This window comes from Ailuropoda melanoleuca, chromosome 12, assembly GCF_002007445.2.
Source record: "Ailuropoda melanoleuca isolate Jingjing chromosome 12, ASM200744v2, whole genome shotgun sequence".
NCBI lineage: Eukaryota > Metazoa > Chordata > Mammalia > Carnivora > Ursidae > Ailuropoda > Ailuropoda melanoleuca.
Window position 1 is genome coordinate 763,850 of NC_048229.1, and position 21,542 is coordinate 785,391.

The following is a 21,542-nucleotide window of genomic DNA, read 5'->3' on the forward strand; positions in this document are numbered from 1 at the left end:
GGGCGCGGACGCCGAGGGCGCGGGGCCGCCGGAAGACCCAGGCGGACGGCCCCCCGGAGAGGCGTCGGGGCCTCCAGCCCGCGCCCTCCTGCTCGGGGACTTTGGAAGAAACAGGGCGCCAAAGGTGAGCGGCCCGGGGAGGGAAGGGAAACCTTCGACGACTTTGCTTCAGCCGGGAACTGGGTGTGGGTGGTTGCAGTCCTGCCGGTGCTCGTGGGGTAGCTCGGAGGGCCGCGCCTGTGGGGCTTCCTAAGTATTCAGTAAGCGAACGTCTGCCGTCTTCGGTTGTGTGGCTTGTAATTTTCCTTTCGGGAGTTCGAGTCCTGTGTAAGCTCAGCTTTTTTGTTTTCAGTTGTAAAAAAGATTTTGTGAGTGTAGTAAGTGGGTTTGTTGTTGTCACAGTTGGGTCTGAAACTAATTTCACTTACTTGGCGTGTGTGTTTAAGGAGTTTCTCTTGCGTGCTCACCCACTCGGGAAAGAAGATGCCGTTTTCAGCAGGCTTTTGAGTTAGTCTTTTTCTTATTTTGGTGGAGGTGTTCAGTAAGTACGTACCAAACTAGAAGGCTCTGGCACGACCGTGATTGCCAGGAAGGAAGTGGTGGACTTGCCAGGGTGCACTGGGGCACCTTCGTGTCTGTGCCCGTGTGGAGGTCCACCTTGAGTTGGGATCAGCCCAGGTAAGATGGGCGGGGAAGTGAGCATCAAGCAGAAGGCGGGGCTGGCACAAAGGCCCTGAGGCAGCAGTGAGCTTCCCTGTGTGAGAACAATGGTTTGTATGGCTAGGGCTCAGCCAGTGATAGGAAATGAGGTTGGGGACAGGTGAGTGCCAGGTCCTGGAGGGCTCTGCAGGCACACCTCCGGTGTGGATGTTATGTTAGGTGTGAGAGGAAGGCCCCTGGGGGGTTTTGCTCAGGGGAGTGGCACTCTCTGGTTTGTGTTTCTTAATTCCTTTAAAGGCTGTGTGGAAGGTGGGGGACAGGGGAGAAGCTGGGAAATGAGTTAGGCTTGTTGGCCTACCTTGCTCTGGCGTCTTCAGCTTGAGTATCTAAGTCCTTGGTTTCTGCGGGTGTTGCTTCCCTAGCCCCACAGACCCTGGAGTATTCGCTTGGTTTCTTTCTCTTTACGGTAGGTCCAGCCTTTCCTGCCATCATGGTTGGCTGAGCCAAGCTGTGTTGGAAAGAGTGTCACTGAAGACTTGGTGCCTATTGAGGACATCCCTGAAGTCCACCCAGACATGCAGAAAAAACTGCGGGCGCATGGCATCTCGTCCTACTTCCCAGGTGCTTGGGGGGCGGGGGGCACGCCTTTGAGAGCATCTGCACCAGGCGCCACACAAGGCCGCAGTGCAGCAGCTGTGAACACAGGCCCCTAGGCACAACCAGTATCATGTGCTGTCTGGGTTTTTGACGTTCTTGGGCGCCTGGGCCTGGTGCTCCTAGAGGCTCCAGTGCCGTCCTTGAGCGAGAACAGCCCAGTCTAGAAGTCAGAGATGAGGGGTGAGGCTGCTTTTGGCTTCGGTGCCTCTGCGGATTCTGGGTGTTTGTGTACAGACGTGACCTGTGTCTCCTCCTTTGTCCAGTCCAGGCAGCAGTGATTCCTGCCCTCCTGGAGAGCACAGCCAACGGGTTTCTGGTGGCCCGAGGTGGCTACCGGCCCAGGGACCTTTGTGTTTCTGCCCCGACGGGCAGTGGGAAGACCTTGGCCTTCGTCATTCCTGTGGTACAGGTGAGTGTAAGCACCCCGCCCTCCGAGTGGGCCCCACAGGCAGGGAGCCGGCTCTGCTGACCCAGGTGGCTGTCGTGCTGTCCAGGCCCTGCTCCGTCGAGCTGTTTGCCAGGTCCGTGCTTTGGTCGTGCTGCCCACCAAGGAGTTGGCCCAGCAGGTACGGGTACCCCACGCTTCCAAGTCAAACCTAGGATCTGTGTCACTGCGGTGCTTGCTACCAGGTTGGTGACGGCCGCTTTTTCTGCAGGTGAGCAAAGTGTTCAACAGCTACACAGACGCCACGCCTCTGCGTGTGGCCTTGATCACCGGGCAGAAGTCACTGGTCAAGGAGCAGGAGAGTCTTGTCCAGAAGACGTAGGTCCTGTGGGGCTGGGGGCTCCTCAGGGAATAGGAAGTGGCTATCTGGACCCACCCTGCAGGCTCCCTGTGGTGTTGGGGGGTCGGCATGGGGCCCTTTGCTGAGTCATTCTGCTCCTCAGAGCAGACGGCTTCCGCTGCTTGGCTGACGTCGTGGTGGCCACCCCTGGCCGCCTGGTGGACCACATCGACCAGACCCCAGGATTCAGCCTCCAGCATCTCCGCTTCCTGGTACGTTGCACACCTGGAGGAAGGCCAGAGTTTGGAGCCAGTGCTGATCTTGGCCACCAGACACCAGGACTCTTGCTGCCCCTAGGTCATCGACGAGGCCGACCGCATGATAGACAGCATGCACCAGTCCTGGCTGCCCCGCGTGGTGGAGGCGGTCTTCCGGAGTGATGGTGCCAAGGACCGCCCCTTGGCTCTGCTCCAGAGGAGGCAGCCCCAGGCCACCACTGCTGCCAGGTACCTGATGCTGAGCCCTGCCCCGTACTTGGTGCGGCCGCCCCAGCACGGCCCCCTGTCATGCTTCCCCTCTGTCTCTGAGACCCCCTCTGCCCCAGTCTGGTCTGGTTTGTTCTGGGGCGGTCAGTCTCCAGGAGGGTGGCCAGGCCAAGACTGCTGTCCCACCACCCACTCCCCTTTTCAGTATCTCTTGTCCTCAGATGCCACTGCAGAAACTGCTCTTCTCGGCCACCCTGACGCAGAACCCTGAGAAGCTGCAGCAGCTGGGCCTCTACCAGCCCCGGCTCTTCTCCACAGGGCTGGCGCGCAGAGGCCCCAGAGATGCGGACGAGGACAGGGACTCAGGCGGGAAGTATACCTTCCCCACGGGGCTCTCGGTGAGTGGGGCGCGCAGGGGCGGGGAGGGGGCCACTCGGGCACTTGGGGCCTGGCCAACCCTGTGCTGTCCCCACAGCACCATTACGTGCCGTGCAGCCTCCGCACTAAGCCACTGGCCGTCCTGCACCTGATCCTGGAGAAGAATTTCTCGAGGGTTCTCTGCTTCACCAACTCCCGTGAGAACTCCCACAGGTGAGGCCCGCGTGAGCGGAGCGGGAGCAGAGGGGTGGCAGCTCCCCTCCCCTGCCCACCCTGCTGCCTCTGGCTTTTCCCACCCAGGCTCTTCCTGCTAGTCCAGGCTTTCGGAGGTGTGACCGCGGCAGAGTTCTCCTCCCGCTGCGGGCCCAGCCAGAGGAAGGTGGTCTTGAAGCAGTTTGAGCAGGGCAAGATTCAGCTGTGAGTACCTGGAAACAGAGGAGTGGAATGCTCACGCCAGGTACCAGCCTGGGCCCTCTGAAGGGTGCTTTCTGTGGGAAACTCACTTCCTGAGTGTGGCAGCCTCCCCAGCAGGGCCAGGCGGGGGGCGTGGGGGGCTCCCGGCCTCGGGCAGGGCCCCCAGCCCCTCACGTTCCCCAGCCTCATCAGCACAGACGCCATGGCTCGAGGCATTGACGTGCAGGGCGTGCAGCGGGTCATCAACTACGACGCCCCCCAGTACCTGCGGACCTACGTGCACCGGTGAGGCTGTCCCGTGCTTTTGGAGGGAGGATCCCTGGAGGGAAACCCCCATCCCACCGGGCCCCTGGGGGCCACCGTTCTGGAGGTAGTTGGGCTTGGTTTCAGGGTCGGGAGAACCGCCCGCGCTGGAAAAACTGGGCAGGCCTTCACGCTGCTCCTCAAAGTGCAGGTTCGTGTGCTGGAGTCTGGGGGGCTGGGGGCCTCTGCTGGCAGCACTGCTCGTGGAAAACGGGCCCCCTTCCTGCTCGTCTCCCTGCAGGAGAGGAAGTTTCTCCGCATGCTGGCTGAAGCCGGGGTGCCAGAGATGGCGCGGCACGACATCCCCAACGAGCTCCTGCAGCCGCTGCTCCCGCGGTACGAGGAGGCCTTGTCCCAGCTGGAGCGAGCCGTCAAGGTGAGGGGCTGGGGCGCTCTCGTGACAGATGTCTGGTGTCTGGGAAGACCGGACAACGTGTGTGGGAAGGGGGCGCGCAGCCCTGGGAGGGGGGCCAGGGCCAGAACTGTACTTCCTGAGCGAGTGCTGGGTGCTGCTGCTGCTTGGGAGTTGGGGGGCCCCTTGCGGGGGCGGGGCAGGTAGCGTCACGTGAGTCTCTGCCTCTCCCGTCCGCAGGAAGAGCGAAGACAGAAGGCACCCTGACAGGCTCAGAGGACAGGCAGGCTGGCGCTCTGCAGAGCAGACCCTTGCACCCCGTGCCTCCTGCTGGGCTTAGCCACCTCCTTTCCAGAAAAGTCCTGAGCAGTGGTGGTTGGATATATGAGCAAAAGATAGATTCCTTGGATTTCAGAGGGAGCAGCCGGCGGAAAGGGCCTTTGTCCTGCGGTGCGCTGCCTCCGCGTGCCAGGCCCCAGACGTGGTCGCTGCAGCAGGCCTGGCCCCGGGCAAGCTTGGGCCCCGGGTGAGAGCGTCAGGGGCAGCCTCTGACAGGTGGGGATTTTGGGAAACTGACGGGGCGGCGTCTGGGGTTTAGCCTCGGCCCATTATGGGACGCTGGGCGTCCTCAGGACATCTGCTGCCCGCCAGCCCGCACCTCCGTGAGCCATTCCCGGTGCCTTCGCAGCCTCCACATGGCGTCGGCACAGACCAGACCGCGCGGCTGGGGGGCTCCACACAGGGATGAAGGAACTGTCACCGTGCGCCAGGACGTGGGTTGTGAATGTAACAGAAAATAGGCTTCAGGAGCACTGACCCGCCGTTTATGTGAAGATTTTGTTCTCAAAATCATATGCTGATATTAAAACAAACTTTAAAAAACCAGCACTGAGCTGTCTGTCCTGAAAGTACACCCTTCGCTACCTCGGGATAACGTCTGGGAACACGGCTCTGTGCCGCGGGGTGGCTCACGGGGCTGCGGGAGAGGCGCGGGAAACGTCGAGCTAAATGGGTACAGGCTTCTAGACGGAAACCAACCTGCACAGGAAAGCAGCTCACGGCCCACCTGGCCCGAGCCACCCACCGCCACCTGCTTCCTGCCCCCTCGCTGGGGCCTTGCTGACCGCTGGAGCCTGGCCGGACTTGCCGACCGTCGGGGCCGTAGGCCGGGCCCGCTGCCGGGGCACCACCGCCAGACACTCCACGCGGACGCCACGTTGTACCCGCTGCTTCGTACGCCGCCTCCCTTGGGACTAAGCGGATCCTCCCCCACCCCCCACCCCGCCAGCCGGCCCGCTCCCACCTGCCCTGCAGCGCACGGGGTCCTCGCCGCAGGAGCGACCGCCCCCTAACCAAGCAGACTCACCCCTACGATTGTGTTTACTCGAATTAGGGAACTACACCTCAGGTAAAAGTAACAACACCGTTTCCATCCAAGCACCAGAAAGGTCACCCGGGCCCCTGAAGCCTCGGTCCTCCCCCGTCTCACCCCCATTCCCAGGCTTAATAAAGAGCGCGACCGCCAGCAGGGGTGTAGCATCGAGCAGACACAAAGAAGGGAGGGAAAGCCGCAGGAAGAAGGGAAGGGAGGCCGACGGGCAAGCCCGGGAGGGGCTGGACAGAAGGGGGACCCGGAGAGCTACCTCCCTGCCTTGGACCCTGCGCGGGCTGTGACACAGACGCACAGACAGGAAGAACGATCCCTTCCATCACAGTCTGCCATGTTGACAAATACATGCAAATGGTTCCATTTCCGATCCTTCCCCACGGCGTCATCGCAGGTCCTCGTGCCGCCGAGACCGAATCTTACCGGGTCTACTTGCCCTGCAGGTCTGTCCCGGGAGCCGTCGGGGGCCGTGCCCTGCGGTTGCTGGCGTCCTGAGCTCCGCATGCTGACGCCCACCTGGCCCACAGGCTGGATGCCGCAGGGTCGCCGGCGTGTTGCTGGCTGGGGGGCAGGTGCGGCCGGTCTGCACAGGGCAGACGGACGGGGCGCTGAGGGCGGAGGAGACAAGGTAGACGGCGGGCTGGCGGGAAGGGCGCGGGGCGGCATGGCGGCGTCCAGCGGGGGCCGAGTCGGTGCCACCGTCCGTCCAGGAAGAGCCGGAGACTCCACCAGAACCTTCAGCTGCGTGTTGCCCTGTGGCCTGACCGAGTACGTGCTCGGTGAGCAAGAAATGCCCCACAGACGCCATCCGCTCCTCTGGATGCCCACAGAGGCGCAGGCAGCCCAACCGGAGGGCGGCCGCCATCTACACCCCCTCGTGTCTTCCCCCCAATCCTGCGAGGCGCCCTGCCTGTCCGGGCGCGGCGCTCAGACACCCCGCCGGCTCCCCTGCGGCTCTCGTACACGCAGCGCCGGCCGCGCCCCACAGGTCTCACGGCGCTTGATCCTCAAACCAAACTGAAAAAGCGTGTGGACTCGTCGCTCCCCCTTCACAGATGACAGACCTGGCACCAGTCGGGCGCAGCGAGCCACGTGCCCACGGTCAGTGCCGGCCTATAGCGGGCACTCCCACCTCACAGCACACACCCAGGACACACGCAACAGCGTGTGAACGCACCCGGCAAGGCCAGGCTCACGCGCCACGCACCTGCCTTCTCCGAGCGCAGGCTGGCGGCCGGGGTGCACAGCTCTAGAGGACAGTCACCGGGAGGGGGCCTCGGGTCTGCCAGAGCCGCCCCGGCCGGGATCAGCTGCCTCTCCCGAGAGCACACGCCCCGCGGGTTCTGACCCCCACGTTCGCTGAATGGGTCACCTCCGCAGGCATGCAGGTACAAAAGGGGACGACGTCGTCAGTCACGGGTCAGGTCGATGAGCGCGGGGACCAACCCGAGCCCCCCAGTGCCCGGGACCCCCGGCTGGCCCACGTGCCGCCGCTCTGTGTGCTTGTGCGGCCTCCCATATGAGAGGACGCGTCCGCACGTCTCTCGCTGCGACGCACCAACTGGCCAAGGGACCCGCATCGTGTTGACTTAGCTCCACTTCAGAACAAACAGGCTGGTCATCGCGGATGCCGCCGCCATTCCCGAGCCCACAGAAGCCGTCAGGGACACAGTCAATACGTTTAAAAGGATAAAAGGCCATGACCCACGGGCCAGTTTCTGCTCATTTGCTTCTCACCTGCTGGTGTCAGCATCTGTGCCTCTGGACCGCGTCCCTGTCTGCGCAGGTCACGCTCCCGGGCCCTGGAGCCCCCGCGCACGCGCTCTTAGCAGAGCAACGCCTCGGACGGTGAACGCGTGCCGATTTCTATCACACGGAGTCTCAAAGAAGGGGCTCCCTGCCATCTTTTCCATTTCCATAACGAAGAGCGAGACTTCACAGCTTGGATCTATCAGCCCAATGACTACAAATTCCAAAAAACCACGTCAGCCTCTGCACTTGACAAAAAGGACCCAAAAAATGTCTTATTTGTTTTGTGCTTGTCTGTGGATCGTTGGCTAAAGACCGACCCGTTGAATGAGGCACAGTCGGAATTAGAAGCAGCATCTTTGCAAGAACGGTCGTGATCTACCAACAGAAAGTCTGAGTAAAACATCAAAAATTCCGACGCCGACACCCAGTGCAGTGCTAGAAAAACAGTTGTGTAACGTAAAACACCGCCAGGGCGGCAGGCCCAGCGGCAGAGGCAAGCACCTCTCCCCACGCGGACAGCTTGGCGATCCGCGAGGAATCCGAGACGTCAGGAGTCCTAAGAGCAACCCAACTAAGGACAAAACCACAGCACAGGCCACGGGGGGCGCAGGAGACCGATGACCCTGCTGCTGGGGTAGGGCACGTGCCCTCGCCCCCCGCCGTGCTCCGCGTGCCGCCCAGGCCACTGGCACGCTGCCCCTGCTGCCCCGACACCAGCCAGTCCTACCACAGCCATCGGAGGACAGGTGCTGACACAGGACGCTCGCACGTACTGCCCCTCGCGGGTTATTCTCCCATAAACACCATCTGTTTTTACACCGGGCTCTTTGCTCAAGCGGAACGCGTAGTGTCAGAGCGCGGCCACGGACGGCAGCTCGCACAGGCTCGCGATGGAGAGCGGGGGCAGGACCATCCCAGAGGCAAGTGGCAGCCCGCGGAGTCTCAGAAATACCAAAACAGTTGGCGAAATATACTTAAAAATAACACCTTTGCTTATAAAATTAGGTAAGTGCATTTCTTTGGCTCAGTTAAATGTTAAAGGACATTTGGTTTTGTGTGGGTCTAAAGAGAATTCTAAAATGTGGCAATCCAGGCAGAGAACGGAAGGACAGGTCACAGTCCACGGTGACCACCACACGGCCTCTTGCGTAAGCTCAATGCTTGGTGTCCAGTTCCTGCCACGGGCCTTCCGACAGGGGAGGGCTCTGACGTGGCAGGGCGGGGCGGGGAGGGAGCAAGGCGCTACGGAGACGCAGACTGCAACAGGGCATCTCCGCCAGGCACCCCAGCCCACAGTGAAGATGACGCAAGCACCGGACTGGCCTCGAGCCACAGCCACCGCTCCCCGGCACACACCGTCAGCTGCACCTGCCTCTCCCTCCCCACCCGCTGGACCAGATTTCAGTGTAACATTCGCATAAGGTCACCGATACAGTATTCTCGCCACAACCGTCTAGCCTGAGTCCGATGTAAGGAAACAGGAAAAACCAGGTTGCAGCGACACCACACGCCCATGCAGTCAGGGGGGCAGGTGCTTGGGGTGACGGTCCTCATGCAAGTCCTGGGTTGAACATGACAGGGGGGCGTTCCTGCAGGGTGAGAAGCTTCCTGTATTACCGCAGCCAAGCTGGTTGTCGGGGACAAGGCCATGTCTGAGAACCACCAAAACAGTTGCTGTTGGGATGAAAAGGCAGCAGAAACATCTGGCAGAAGCTGTGTTGCTATAGCAACGTATCTGAAAGGAAGGGAGGGGAAAAGGGAAAATAAATTTTAAGGTTTTTCGAATTTGAGCAATGCCTGCCTTTCACAGACAGTGGGACCTCACTGCAGAGGGGACCAAAGTGAGCTGCCACTCGGCAGTTTCAGGTGAACAGGTGAACAGCTGAACACTCATGGGGGCGGACTTCCCGGGGCCTGTGGGGAATGGAAGCTCGGATCTCCATCCGACCGCTGCTGGGCAGCCAGGTCTGCACGACAACTGCCTTCACAGTCCCTGGTATGAGCCAGCCGGGAAGGGGCGCAGGGCCCACAGGTGACATGGGAGGGTGTGTGGGGTGGGCCTGCGGGGCAGAGAAACGCACACATATGCACACATGCACTGTGCACACACACAAGCACACACGGACACACAGGCACGTACACGTGCGTCCACAAATGCATGAGGGTGCACGTGTGCACAGTGCACACATACACGTGTGAACACACATGAAGGTGCACTGTGCAGACTGCACACACACGAGCATGCACGCAGACACACATACAGACACGCGCACCCATGTGTGCACATACACATACACGCGTGCGCACACATGCTGGAAGTGTCCAAGCTCTGAGAGACTCGCCCCGACCTGGTGGAACCTGTGTCTGGAAGATAATCTGTTTCTCGCAGTTGAGCCAAGATCAGTCTTTCCAGAGGGACTCACTGCTTCTCGTCCGGGGCATCCGACCGGAACGTACACTTGAAACGAAATGAGCTCCAGGTAAACCGGCACTTCACCTCCGAAGCTCACAAGCGGAAATACGAGAACACGAAATCATAAACAAGCACCATCACCCTAAATAAAACCCCGAAGCCCTGGTACGCATCGGTGCCCTGGAAAAAACTAACCTCTGGAAGTCATCAGGTAGGTAAGGCGGTAAATCTCACTGTCCGCACATTTCATCACCGGTGAGCACTCCGTCCTACACGGAGGCTCTGACGCCGACCGGCGCGGGTTCGGAACTCTTCGCTTCAGACGCCGTCCTGCGCGGCCCCGCCCGAAACAGCCGTGACGCGGGACTGGAGGGACAGCCAGCGAGAGGGGCTGGGGCAGCCCAACCCCACGTCTGCACGCAGGTGCCAGCAGCCTGCACTCTGTGTGAGGTCCTGGCCGCCGTCCACAAAGCGGGGAGGCCTCCACACGCTCCTACAACACCCCAGTCACTGTAACCCCAACTGGGACGTAAAAGTAAAATTTCTGGGGCGCCTGGTGGGCTCAGTCGGTGAAGCATCTGCCTTCAGCGTAGGTCATGATCCTGGATCCTGGGATCAAGGCCCATGTTGGGCTCCCTGCTCAGCGGGGAGTCTGCTTCTCCCACTGCCACTTCCCCTGCTTGTGCTCTATCAAATAAATAAATAAAATCTTAACAACAACAACAAAAACCAAACCCAAAAAACTATGTCTCGTTCTAAGGTACAAAAAAGGAAATTACTTTAGCAAATCAAAGTTTTCCAGAGTGTCTTGAAATTAAAAGTAGTAACAACAAAAGCCAGAAGTGACTGTGTGCGGCACACAGGGAACCATGGCCGGGCCAGCCTTCCACGCCTGGCGGCCTCGCCCCCAGGCCCTGGCCGAGCGGTGCGCACTCCTTCCCCACTCTCCGCACACAGCGGGTGCCACCAGAGCCTTTAGGGCACCGGCCAGCACCCCCGCACATGCCGTTTCTCCGTCAGAGGCGTGGCACCTCATCTGGGCCACCCCTGAAAATCACGATGACTCGGAGATAATGGTCATTTCAGTGTAACCTTTAGTTACTGCGCGGGGTCACTGCCATGCTGCGCCCACGGCCGGGGAAGTAGCGTGCATCCCACTAGCTCTCCTTGCGCTGGCCACACTGGGTCGTGATGCCACGGGAACCTCTCTAGCGACTCTCACAACAGACGGCGCGTCCATGAGCCCGGCGGAAGAGCACGGGAATGTGTGCGCGGTGCCGGACAGCAGGTGCGCGGCCTCGACCCCGGCCCCAGGCCCACCTGCGCGCCCACCTGCGGCCCAGCCGCCGCGCCCGCTGTCCGGGGAACGAGCGCTCGCTACGGGGCAGCGCGAACATCTGCGGACAGCGCAGTGGACGCCAGCCTTCAAGCGCGCTGTACGGCCCCTTCGCGTCCCAGCGTGGCGGGTGTGAAATGCACGAAATGCACGGTCTGCGCGCCCAGTGCCAGGTGCTGTGCCGCCCTCCTTGATGCCACGGACACGCCCAGGGGGGAGGAGAGGCAGGGCCGCCGGGCGGGAGGAGCGGGGTCACCACCCCGGGCGGGGGCATCCCCGGAGCCAGGGGTCGCGGGTCACCATCACGGGAGGGGGCGCCCCCGGGGCGGGCCGGCGCAGAGGGGAGGGCCACGCGCCGCCCCCTCGCCCCGGCCCCCGCCCCGCCGTGGACACGCGGCCGTCGCTCACCGCAGCGCGGACCACGGGCGGGGACAAGAGCTGAGCCGACAGAGCCGGCGGGCACACCTCAGGTCCAGACCTCACCTGCCGGCCGCACGGCCCATTGCGCAGGCGCGGCGCGGGCCAATCGGCGGTCCCAGAGGAAGGGGCGGAGCCTGCGCGGCTCACAGCCAGCGCCTGCGCACTCCTCCGGCCTCAGCGCTTCGAGCTTCCAGTCTCCGTCGGGTGCTCGGGTCTGTGCCCGTGCCCGTGCCCGTGCCCACGCCCCCGCCCCGTGCCCCCACCGGCACCGAGTGCCGCACGGAGCACGCAGACGTGAACGTGGGTGGGGGGCGTGCCCACCGCAGACTGGGGAGGGGTCAGAAAGTGCCGGGCAGGCTCTCAAGCTGGGGTCGGCAGCACCCCCAAGCGTAGGTGCTGCTCGCTGACCAGGGAATGGTCTGGCGTGGCCTGGGATCACGTCTCCCCCGCAGACGGCGCCCCCCTCCCCTGATGGGATCCAGACTGCTCATCAGGACCTCGCCCCAGCCTCCCCCTACTTCTCGCCTTCGGGAGCGCGCCGTCTGGCTAGCACCGCACCTCCCTTTCCGCTCTGCTCACCTATAGCTCGGGGTCCTAGACCACCAACTGCGTGTAGTACCCAACAGTCAGCGTCCGAACAAACCGGTAATTCATCCCTCTCTCATCAGCTTCATCTTAAGGAGCCAAGTGTTGACCATTTTTTAAAAATGTCTACCACCAGTGATCAAGCCGGCACGCGGTCCGAATGTTTCTATAAATGCTCGCGGAACAGAGAAAACAGAAGCGCCCTGCAGCTGGAAAGCCGTGCTGCCCTCACATGCGGCTGGGGGTCCCGGCATTGGAAACAATATCCGGGAGCGGGGCGCACACCTGGCTGCACGGGCTGGTCCTCAGAGGAGAGTGCTTTGCAACCGAGGTCTGAACAAAACAGCAGTGCAAGTCGGGGCGGGGGGATGAGGGCCGCCCCGAGAGCAGAAGGGTGTGGCGCGCGCTAGGGAGTCGTCGCTGGCGGAAGCTGGAGCCTGCTCCCAGAGAGGCTCCTGAGCAGGGCGAGCACATGATGGACACGCTATTGTTACAGCCTTAAAAAAAATGCATGTACTTGGCAAACTGCAAACAGTACAAACACCCCTAGACCCCTGAGCACTCCTGGCCCCGTCTCTCTCCCCGGGGCAGACACACCTTTCCAGGATATTCTGTGCACATCAGGCATGTAGGTCAGAGCCTCGTTCTGAGCACAGCCCACAGGATTCTGCACCTTCCTACGGAGCCTAGGCAGGACCTTTCATTCCAGATTATACAGCTCTACCTGTTCTTAGCTGCACTCTAGGGGCGTCTGGGGGGCTTAGTCAGTGAAGCGTCTGCTTTCGGCTTGGGTCTACGGTCCCAGGATCCTGGGATGGAGCCCCCTGTCAGGCTGCCTGCTCAGCTGGGAGTCTGCTTCTCCTTCTCCCACTCCCCCCTGCTCATGCTGTCAAACCTTAAATGGATAAATAAAACAATCTTTAAAACAAATAGCTACACTCTAATTTACTGAATGTACATATCATAATTTATCCAGTAAGATAAGACCTTTGGAAGATTATTTTAGGGTACGGATGATACAGGCCTAGGACAGAGAAGGGAAGAATTGCCCAGAACCTATGGCAGGAGTCCCCCTCTTCTCTCCCCTCAACCACAGCCCCTAAACCAGAGCGTGGAAAGCAGGCCGGCAGAGGTTGACACAGGATTGGGGCAGCAGAGACAAGGCTGGTGACCAGACCTAAGTGAGACCTCTAAAGCTGGCTGTAGTCAAGTGGCCTGCCGGCAAGCCTACTAGACATGTTTCATGTTACACTGAATTGAGATGCCCCTATGCGCTGGAGGGGGTGTCAAATGGACCCACAGGCTCAGAGGTGCTCCCCACTGCAGCCAGCAGCAGAATCACTTCACGAGCTGCAGCCCCACCTAGAATGCACACAGATATACAGCCTGGCGAGCCCACCCCAGGCCTCCTGGCTTATGCACAGCTGGCAAGGATGCGATCGTACGGTCATGGTGATGGGAAGGGTTGGGAACACACACGATCTTCTCCGTTGAGAATAATCACGATGGAATAATCTACCGAGTGCAGGCGTCAGAGGCCAAGCTCTTTAAGTGCGTCAGAACTGCCTTGGGAGAGGGGGTACACAGAAGGAAGCCAGGGCCCCAGAAGCAGAGTCACTGGCCCCATCACACGGTGGGCAGGTACCACAGTGCAGGGCCACAGGGGTCCCACCCCAGCCTCTCCTCTCCGAGCACCTGGCAGGCACTTGGCAAAGGGTCGTGAGGCGCCCCATGACTCCCCGTGCCCCCAGCCAGGTCTGTGCACGCGGGTGATGCACGCAGGAGCCTCACGCTTGGCTCTGAGGTGGGAGGACGTGAAATGGGAGCCCGAGGCTACAGGCCCACATGGCCCTGGGGCCCCCACTTTTGCAGTGAAAGATAAAAATTACCAGAGTTCTTGGGGTGCTTCTCAGCACTGTATGAAGTTGCGCATTTTTAATTAAAAAGGGTATTTTTTGTTATCAGCAACTTTCTTTTTTAAAAGGTTTTATTTGAGAGCGACCAAGCGAGGGAGTAAGCAGGAGAGACGCAGAGGGAGAGAGAGAACCTCCAGTAGGCTCCCTGCTGAGCGCAGAGCCCAGGGCGGGGCTGGATCCCATGACCCTGAGAGCATGGCCAGAGCCTAAACCAAAACCAACAGTCGGACGTTCAACTGACTGAGCCACCCAGGCGCCCCAGCAACTTTTTTTTTTAACAAAAGGAAAAGTAATCTAAAAGTAAAAGAGATGATAAAGAAAAGTAACACGTGCAGGCCACGTGCCCGAGGAATGCTGAGTAGGGCACGCGCGAGGCTCCACCCGGCCCTCCAGCAGACGGGGTGCCCACGGGCAGCAGGTCACACGAGGACGGGCGGCAGGGGCGTCTGCACGTCCCAGGTTTTCCTCCACATGTGTCTTTGCAGCGCGAAGCTGGGTGGGTGGATGCCGTCTCCGCAGGGAGAGTGTGGCTTTCCCTGAGAACCACCAAGCACGCTGCACCCCTCCTATGCCGTGGGGGCGGGTCAGGGAAGCAAGCCCCTGCCTCCAACCCTGCGTGTTTTCCCTTTGTTTTCTTCACACAAATCAAATAAACACAACTAGCATCTTACTTAACTTGAATACTAGTTTCCTATGAAAGAGAAAACGAAGCATAGAAAAAGGTCATTTTATTATACCTTTTGTTTGGCGGGGTATCAGTGCCCCTTTTAAAACCCTACTATTCAAGTACAAATGGGCATGTTTACAAAGTATTTACAAGTCAGTCTTCTTCCTTTGTATCTCAAACACAACAGCTGTGTGGTTTCACAGGCACCAGGAAGCGGCACACACTGCGCACATGTGAGCCCCACCCCAGGAGGCACCCACGGGACACGCGTGGGCCGGCTTCCCGGTGGCAGCCCGGCCTTAGTTGGAGCCAGTGTCTGTCCGTGCAGGAGGATGGAGTCTGACAGCGCTCCGGCAGCAGGCGGGACTTCGGGCATTGGGCGGCGTGGGAGTCCGCGGACGGAACCACGGCGGAGGGCTGCACCCGGACGCTTGTACTGAGCTCGGAAACGTGGACAGTGTACCCCTGACAACAGAAGGCCGAGAAAACACCACGGGGAGGAGGATGTTTCCGGGAGCAACTACTGAAGCCGGCGAGGCCGCGGGGGCGTCTGAGTAGAACAGAAGTCGACCGTCGGCTCTGTACGCGGCGTTAGGAGCCAGCGAAGGACACGCCCTCGGACGCAAGGGGCTCTCATGCGCACACGATGGCAGGCAGGGGCCCCATGGCCCAGTGTTCGCACCCCAGGTCACTCTCTCCCGCTGCTCCGTCCGGGCAGCTCCGGGCAGGGCGCGCGAGTGAAGGGCAGCCGGCGCTCGTCCTCCTCCGAACAAACTCACAGCGCCCCAGGAAGGACGAGGGGCAGACGGCCGGGCACACAAAGCCCAAGACCTTGGGATGCGCACATAGCTCCACGCGTCTGGGGTAAAAGGGGCACAGGAGCCCCCTGAGCGCCCACACGCGCATAGCTCCACGCGTCTGGGGTAAAAGGGGCACAGGAGTCCCCCTGAGCGCCCACACGCGCATAGCTCCACGCGTCTGGGGTAAAAGGGGCACAGGAGTCCCCCTGAGCGCCCACACACAGCCTTCCTGCACGCTCGGTCCTCTCATGGCAGCACCGGCCATGCCAGAACCAGCCGGGGTGGGTGTGAGAACACAGACCACAGGACTGCTTCCCGGTATTCAAGTCAACTATGATGTTAAATCCCTTCCACTTTTTCAACACTTGATTTTTACTTTTCCCCAAATTTCTCACCCAGAGCTCAGTAAAGAGCTGCCTCGATGCCTCAGTAAATGCCACCATGTTACTGTCCACATAAATCGATGGGGAAACCAAAACTACCGTCCACGTTCCTTTGTGTCACTGAAAGTGGTACATGGGGGAGGACAGAGAAAACGAACACTGAGACTCTCTCAGAATGCCCACACAGACCCAATACGACCTGATTTTCTGGACCCAGTAATAGAAGAGAGGCACAGAGCCAGAGCACAGAGGGGTCGCCTGACACGTGCGCCGGCCTGGGTGAAAGCGTGCAGGTAAGCAGACGTCATCGGTCAATCAAGCCCACTGCAAACACGTCTACTAGCTTGCCATAGTACAAAAATAAAACAGAAGCAAACATGGGGTCTCCTCTTTGCCCCTCAACTATGCCCCCAAATACTGCACAGAAGGTTCTCTGCTTCACGTGGAACCACGAGGGAGCGCACCTGCTCCCGTGCAAGACCCCAGCATCACCAGCCCACGAGGAAGAGCTCACGATGCCCATTTCTGTAGGTGACACCCGCCCTCTGTCTGCGGCGGTTTCTCTCCCATCAGCAGACCACCCCTGGGCTGGGCAGGAGAGCGAGGGGGCAGGGACAGGCACCCACCCCTCACGCAGCAGTGACCTCTGCCACGTAACGACACCCACACAGCAGTCTGCCCGAGACGGGAGCCTCACAGAGTTCACTAGAGCTGCTTCAGTGAACGATGTTCAAACGCAAGCTTCATCCACAAGCCGGGAGAATATCCTCGATGTGCTGGGATGGACACCTGCCACACTGCGGGGAGCCCCACTGGCTGCTCTTTGGAATGAAAATTCAATTGGGGATGGTAATCCTTCATCACGGCCGGGAGCAGGTCATGAATGTGCCTGGAAATACCTCTTAGGAGGGAAAGAAGAAAGCACACTGGCTTCCTCGGACCTGAGATGATCTCCCTCAGCTGGCCTCTCTCCTCTTCGAGGACCAGAATGCGTGTTCAGTTAGGGATACGGAACCAAGCAGAGGCAGACGGTGTCAAAGACCATGTTTTAGCTTCGGGAAGTCTACTTATGACTCACTGTACACTCCACATGGCCACGTGCAGGACACTGCACATGAACACAGTCTACATGGCTTTCAAGACCCAGCACTACCACTCTGCGGGAGAGACAGAGAGCTGAAACTGCCCCACCACTTCCTCCGTCAGTCACCTAATACGGAAATGCGGGCGTGTAACGCGGCTCACCGCCCCCCCCCACCCCGCAGTGTTGGAGTCAGGATGATAAAATGATGCCACTCCTTTGTTTCCATCACAACTTCCCCGGTGCTGAACACCGCCAACGACACCGTCCCACAGTTCAACAATAAATAAAATCTGCCCGCTCTCGGCTAGGCGGTGGAGTGCACGGTGGCCCGCCGCTGTGACTAGGGGCATGGAGGCTTGGTGGGCGTCTTCAGCCTGACGGCAGGGACTCTCATCTGTAGCTTGGGCTGCTGGCTGGGGCTGTCGGAGCTGGCCGGCCCCTGGCCAGGGTTGGGGACGCCGGGGCTCTGCAGCTGGCTCGCCGCGGTCGGCACCACCTGCTGCTGCATCAGCTTCTGCTGCACCACCTGCGCGGTCGCCGTCACCGTGGGGATCATCTGCACCTGCTGCCCGGCCGCCGTCGCCTGGGTCAGGGTCACGGTCTGCGGGGAAGCCTGAGCCAGAACGGTGAGAAAACGCACACGGCCTAGAGAACACAGATCTAGCGACACGGCCAATTACGCGATCTTGGGGGTGGGGAGGACGGTGTTAGAAACCTCATCAGCACAAACGCTCCGTGAAACGGGAGAACTACGTGACATATCACAGCAGGACCTCTGGTGTCCGACCACATGGACGTAGGAGGAGCCACTGAACGAAGTCACTGCTGCTGCTGGGCAAAGGCTGACGGCTGGGGCCTGCTGGCGCATTCAGCTTTCAGTATTATTTGGTTCCCTGAAATCTACACGCCAGTGTGATTTTGAACAAAACAGTATTTTGTTAAAGCGCTGCTTTACACAGCCACATTTTGCAGTGGTAAATAAAAAGGCAGGAGCCTGACGGTTCAGTGACAATGGCCACTGCTGTCTCCGGTGGTACTGACACTTCCAGGACCAAGGTCACTGCGAGCAGACTGTTTTCTGTGTTTCCCTAAAACTAAGGTATGGGGGCTTCAGCTTAGAAGACGCATCTGAAATTGCCGGCTGAAGAAAGGATCCCAGACAGGCTCCTTTCATACGCTTGACACTGAGTTTGAACGGGCTGTTCAGTTTGTGTCCTGCTAGCCTAAGGACTAAGTGTTGTCCCCAGAATTAATTGTTTCTGAATTATGAACATCAAAAGTGATTCTCTGATAGTTAATCTTCTATTTTCTCAGAGTGAAAACCAAGAATTCCCTAACGGGAAACATGAAGGTCACTGAAAAGTCCGTGTGGGGCTCCCCGGGGGCTGCGTGTCTGCAGATCCTACCTGCTGGATGCTGGCCACGGGCGTCTGCTGTTGGACAACTTGAGGGAGTTTGGCAACCTTTGACAAAACAAAACAAAAAAACCAAATGTAGAATACAGAAGAATGTGTACACAAGATTCCCCCCACCCCTTCCTTCTCAGTTCTTAATGCAAAAGCAAAACCAGAATGTGGCCCAGATGCCACCCAAGAGCTCTTCTCCATTTGCTGGCCTGGAGCCACTCACCCCACCCCCTGCAGAGTAACGCCCGCCTTCCTCATCTGCAGGCAGCTGAGACTAGCCGCTTACCTGCTCTCATCCTTCAGTCACAGTTTTTCTTTTACCAACAACCATTCCAGGTTTACGTAAGAGAACTAAACTGAGGACAGAGTGAAATTATTTCATTTCAGCATTTCACGAGTGCTCACGAGAGTCCCTTCTCCAAGTCTGGGCACTGCTCCAGGAAGGCACCCTCACCGTGAAGTTATTTGGACCAAATGGCGTTCAATCCCACTCCAAAGATGTCCCAACATTTTAAAGTAGTTATCGTATCGTCTTGCTAGGTTTTCTTCAATCGCGACTGAGATCTTTGTTCCTGATAAAACTTTCCACCCCGCACTGTCATCCCATGCATGTGTGGCTGCCTCAACCCAGCAAGATGATTTGGGCCCCGGGTGTCTACCCTGTTGGGCTGTCAGTTCAGAGAAGCACAACAGGCTCCTGAGTGCGCAGCCGCTGGGGGCCAGGGCACCCCCGCCTGGGTCTCTAACTGGTAGAACAGGGATCAAAGAAAGTCTGTCCAGGATAATTCTGGAGGAAATGTGAAATGAGAGGACGTACTTGTAAACGACAGACTCCAAGTCAGTGTTAGTTCTCATGTAAAACCTGAAATCATCGGAAAGCACTTAGTAGTTCATTGTAACTAAAATAAAAGTTGTAAACAGGATCTGCTAAGATAATGACAGCCCCTGCCTGAGTGCTCTCAGCCCTGGTGGGAAAGCAGGCCCCATCTGCACACAGCGGGCCAGCACTGCCACCTGTGGAGGAAACAGACATCTCAACTCCCAGTTCCAAAGCTAAGAAGAGGTGGGAACCCAGAGCAAGGAGCCAAGGCGCGACAGCAGCTTTCACCCGACAGCGAGCACGAGACTCTCAGGGTCGCACAGGGTGCAGCAGACGAGAGGTCAAGTGCAAACCCACTGTCAGCAAGGAGTTATAGCAGGGCCGCCCGCGGGCCCTACAGCTGTGTCTCCATCACCCGGAGGGTCTGCGAGGAAGTCCGCTGCCTGAGGGTCTGGTGTTGCTGTGGGAGGGGACACGGGTTCAGAACCGAACTGACGGTACCTGTCAGACACCAACCCTCATGCCACAGCCGACGTGGCCCTGGCGGGTGACCACAAACACCCAGCAGAAGCAGGCATCAGCCTTCAACCCAGACCTGGAAGCAATCCCATAGACAGGCTTCAAGGAGAACTGGCTCACACGAAAATAATTACTAAAACTATAAACACAGTTCCTGAGACAACAACAGCAAACACATAAAATCCTTAATGTAAATGTAACTAATAAGAAGAAATTGAATATAAAAAGCAAAAACAAAACAAAAAATATAAGGAGAAACAGATAAATGCCTAAGCCGAGCAGGAGACTTTACCATTTCTCTGTCAGTGACTGACACAGAAGGGGACACAAAAGTGACCGAATAATAACCAGACGACCTGACATGGGTACTCAGCACCATAAAGCAGGTCTCAACACCTCTCACTGTTTACAGAATCGTTGACGGACTGGGTCTGGCTACTGCGGGTCTGACCCAGGGAGGCTGCAGTCAGGGAGGCCAGCACTGCCACTCCCAAGCTGGAGAGGTTCAGGTGCACACAGGCGTGGGCCGAGAAACCTGAGGGGTCACGCAGCTTCGGGGACCGGTCCAAAGCCAGTCAGGACTGAGAGCCTGTGACGGGGCTAGCCATCGTCCGCAGCTGTGAACCTGGGGTTATCGGCCCAGAGACAGACCGAGGCCTCGAGACCGGAGGAGACAAAAACCACTATAAAAAGAACAGAAACTTCTAGCAACCTAGGTGAAGAAGGGAAATTTCTCACTCTATTGGAGGATGATTTCAAAAACCAGACCTTGCCAAATGATCACATTAACAGCGATACCGCTGAGCTCTGGTATGTACCACCCACCAGGGTGGCTGTGGGCCTTGCCAGCACAGCAAAGCAGGGAGAAACAGGCAGGGGAGAAAGAAGACGCTGCCGCCACTTGGCACAGGCCGCCTGCCCGGGGACAGAGGAAGTGCCAGAGACCACAGGAACAGGACGAACTGTCCGAGGAACAGGGCTCAGGCAGCTGGATTCAAAAGTCAAGGTACAAAAACAAATGCATGACAGAACACAGAAACTCAGAAACACACTATTACAGAAGCATCAGAAAACACTAATTATTTAGGAACAAATCCAATCCAAGTGGTAAGACTTTCCTGGAAAAAATTCAGAAAACCTAATTAAAGGGCACTGAAGGGGCCAGACAGCAGGAAGACCCATCGCGTGAGTGAGTCTGCAGTCAAGGTGGCAAAGACATCGCTTCCCCCCAAACTCCTCCAGAGTCAAGGCGGCTCCGCGCTCCGGTAAGCAGCACACGCACGGCCCCAGCGGGTGTGCATGAACGCAGTCCTGTAAGGGTCCCGACAGTTTTGCTCGTGCTGTGTGAACTTAACACGCTGACTCAAAACTAACAGGGAAGTGAGGAAAGCCACGGATAGCAGCATGGTCCCGACAAGGGGCAGGGTCTGTCCCCCAGGGGCCGAGGCTCACTGCGTGGCCAGAGGGATGGACACACAGAGACCATGGCGCTGAAGGGAGCTCCACTCACAACCACGCACGATTTACACCAGTGTCACACTACGGCTCAGAAGGAAAGTGGTGCTGAAAACAACAGAGTATTGTAGTGGGAAAATGAAACTGAATTCCTAGTTTTCTATTGTCTGGAAAAGCCCATTCCAGGAAGGTCAGAAAAGTCATCTTTTTAGAAGATCATACAGGAAAGTAACATCATGACCTCTGGGAAGAATTTCTTAAGACACAAAAGGCACTATTCAGAAACAAAGACTGATAAAGTCCAACACGTTAAAACTAAGAACTTCTGTTTCTGCAAAGACACCATAGGGTTAAGTGCGAAGATAAGCCATCAACTGGGAGCAGCCGGTGAGCAGGATGGAGACCTGAAGGCTAACAGCAGAAGGGGAGCAGCGCTGGGACGACACCAAGCCGGCGCTCGGCAGAAGCGGAGCCCTCACTGTCAACAGATTCCCGAACGGTAGAACCGCAGGAGTCAGCAGGAGACGCAGGAGCAGGGCGAGGCTGACCGGGGGCTCTCGGGGCTGGGGCCAGTGCAGAAGCCTGACAGACCGGCACACACCCACAGCGCTGCTCCCCCACCCCA

General features: G+C 58.7%; 2 protein-coding genes and 1 long non-coding RNA gene across 3 annotated transcripts in view; 1 reads left to right on the forward strand and 2 right to left on the reverse strand.

Annotated features, from left to right (window-relative positions):
- The first annotated feature begins 7 nt into the window (after positions 1-7).
- DDX51 (DEAD-box helicase 51) lies at positions 8-4,859 on the forward strand. The gene is made up of 14 exons (XM_011229846.3): positions 8-124; positions 1,131-1,281; positions 1,581-1,726; positions 1,812-1,883; positions 1,974-2,080; positions 2,206-2,314; positions 2,400-2,548; positions 2,733-2,925; positions 3,003-3,118; positions 3,206-3,322; positions 3,503-3,604; positions 3,710-3,773; positions 3,864-3,998; positions 4,215-4,859. Exons 2-14 carry the CDS (start codon positions 1,236-1,238, stop codon positions 4,239-4,241), a joined length of 1,383 nt encoding a protein of 460 aa, XP_011228148.2. The 5' UTR covers positions 8-124; positions 1,131-1,235; the 3' UTR covers positions 4,242-4,859.
- A 411-nt stretch (positions 4,860-5,270) lies between these two features.
- Positions 5,271-12,261, reverse strand: LOC105239308. The gene is made up of 3 exons (XR_004619008.1): positions 10,306-12,261; positions 9,462-10,213; positions 5,271-8,848 (listed from the first exon to the last, which is right to left on the reverse strand). It is a non-coding gene; the product is annotated as an uncharacterized LOC105239308 (long non-coding RNA).
- A 2,233-nt stretch (positions 12,262-14,494) lies between these two features.
- Positions 14,495-21,542, reverse strand: part of EP400 (E1A binding protein p400) — a 98,733-nt gene continuing 91,685 nt past the window's right edge. Inside the window, 2 exon segments of the mRNA XM_034638629.1 lie at positions 14,495-17,330; positions 18,124-18,180. Coding sequence (XP_034494520.1) covers positions 17,058-17,330; positions 18,124-18,180 — 330 coding nt within the window. The 3' untranslated portion in view covers positions 14,495-17,057.

Excerpts from the sequence above, each read along its gene's own strand:
- DDX51 (XM_011229846.3), top strand. The coding sequence starts at position 1,236 with ATGCAGAAAAAACTGCGGGCGCATGGCATCTCGTCCTACTTCCCAG. Across the intron at positions 1,282-1,580 it reads CATCTCGTCCTACTTCCCAG|TCCAGGCAGCAGTGATTCCT; the intron begins GTGCTTGGGGGG and ends TCCTTTGTCCAG. Across the intron at positions 1,884-1,973 it reads CCAAGGAGTTGGCCCAGCAG|GTGAGCAAAGTGTTCAACAG; the intron begins GTACGGGTACCC and ends CTTTTTCTGCAG.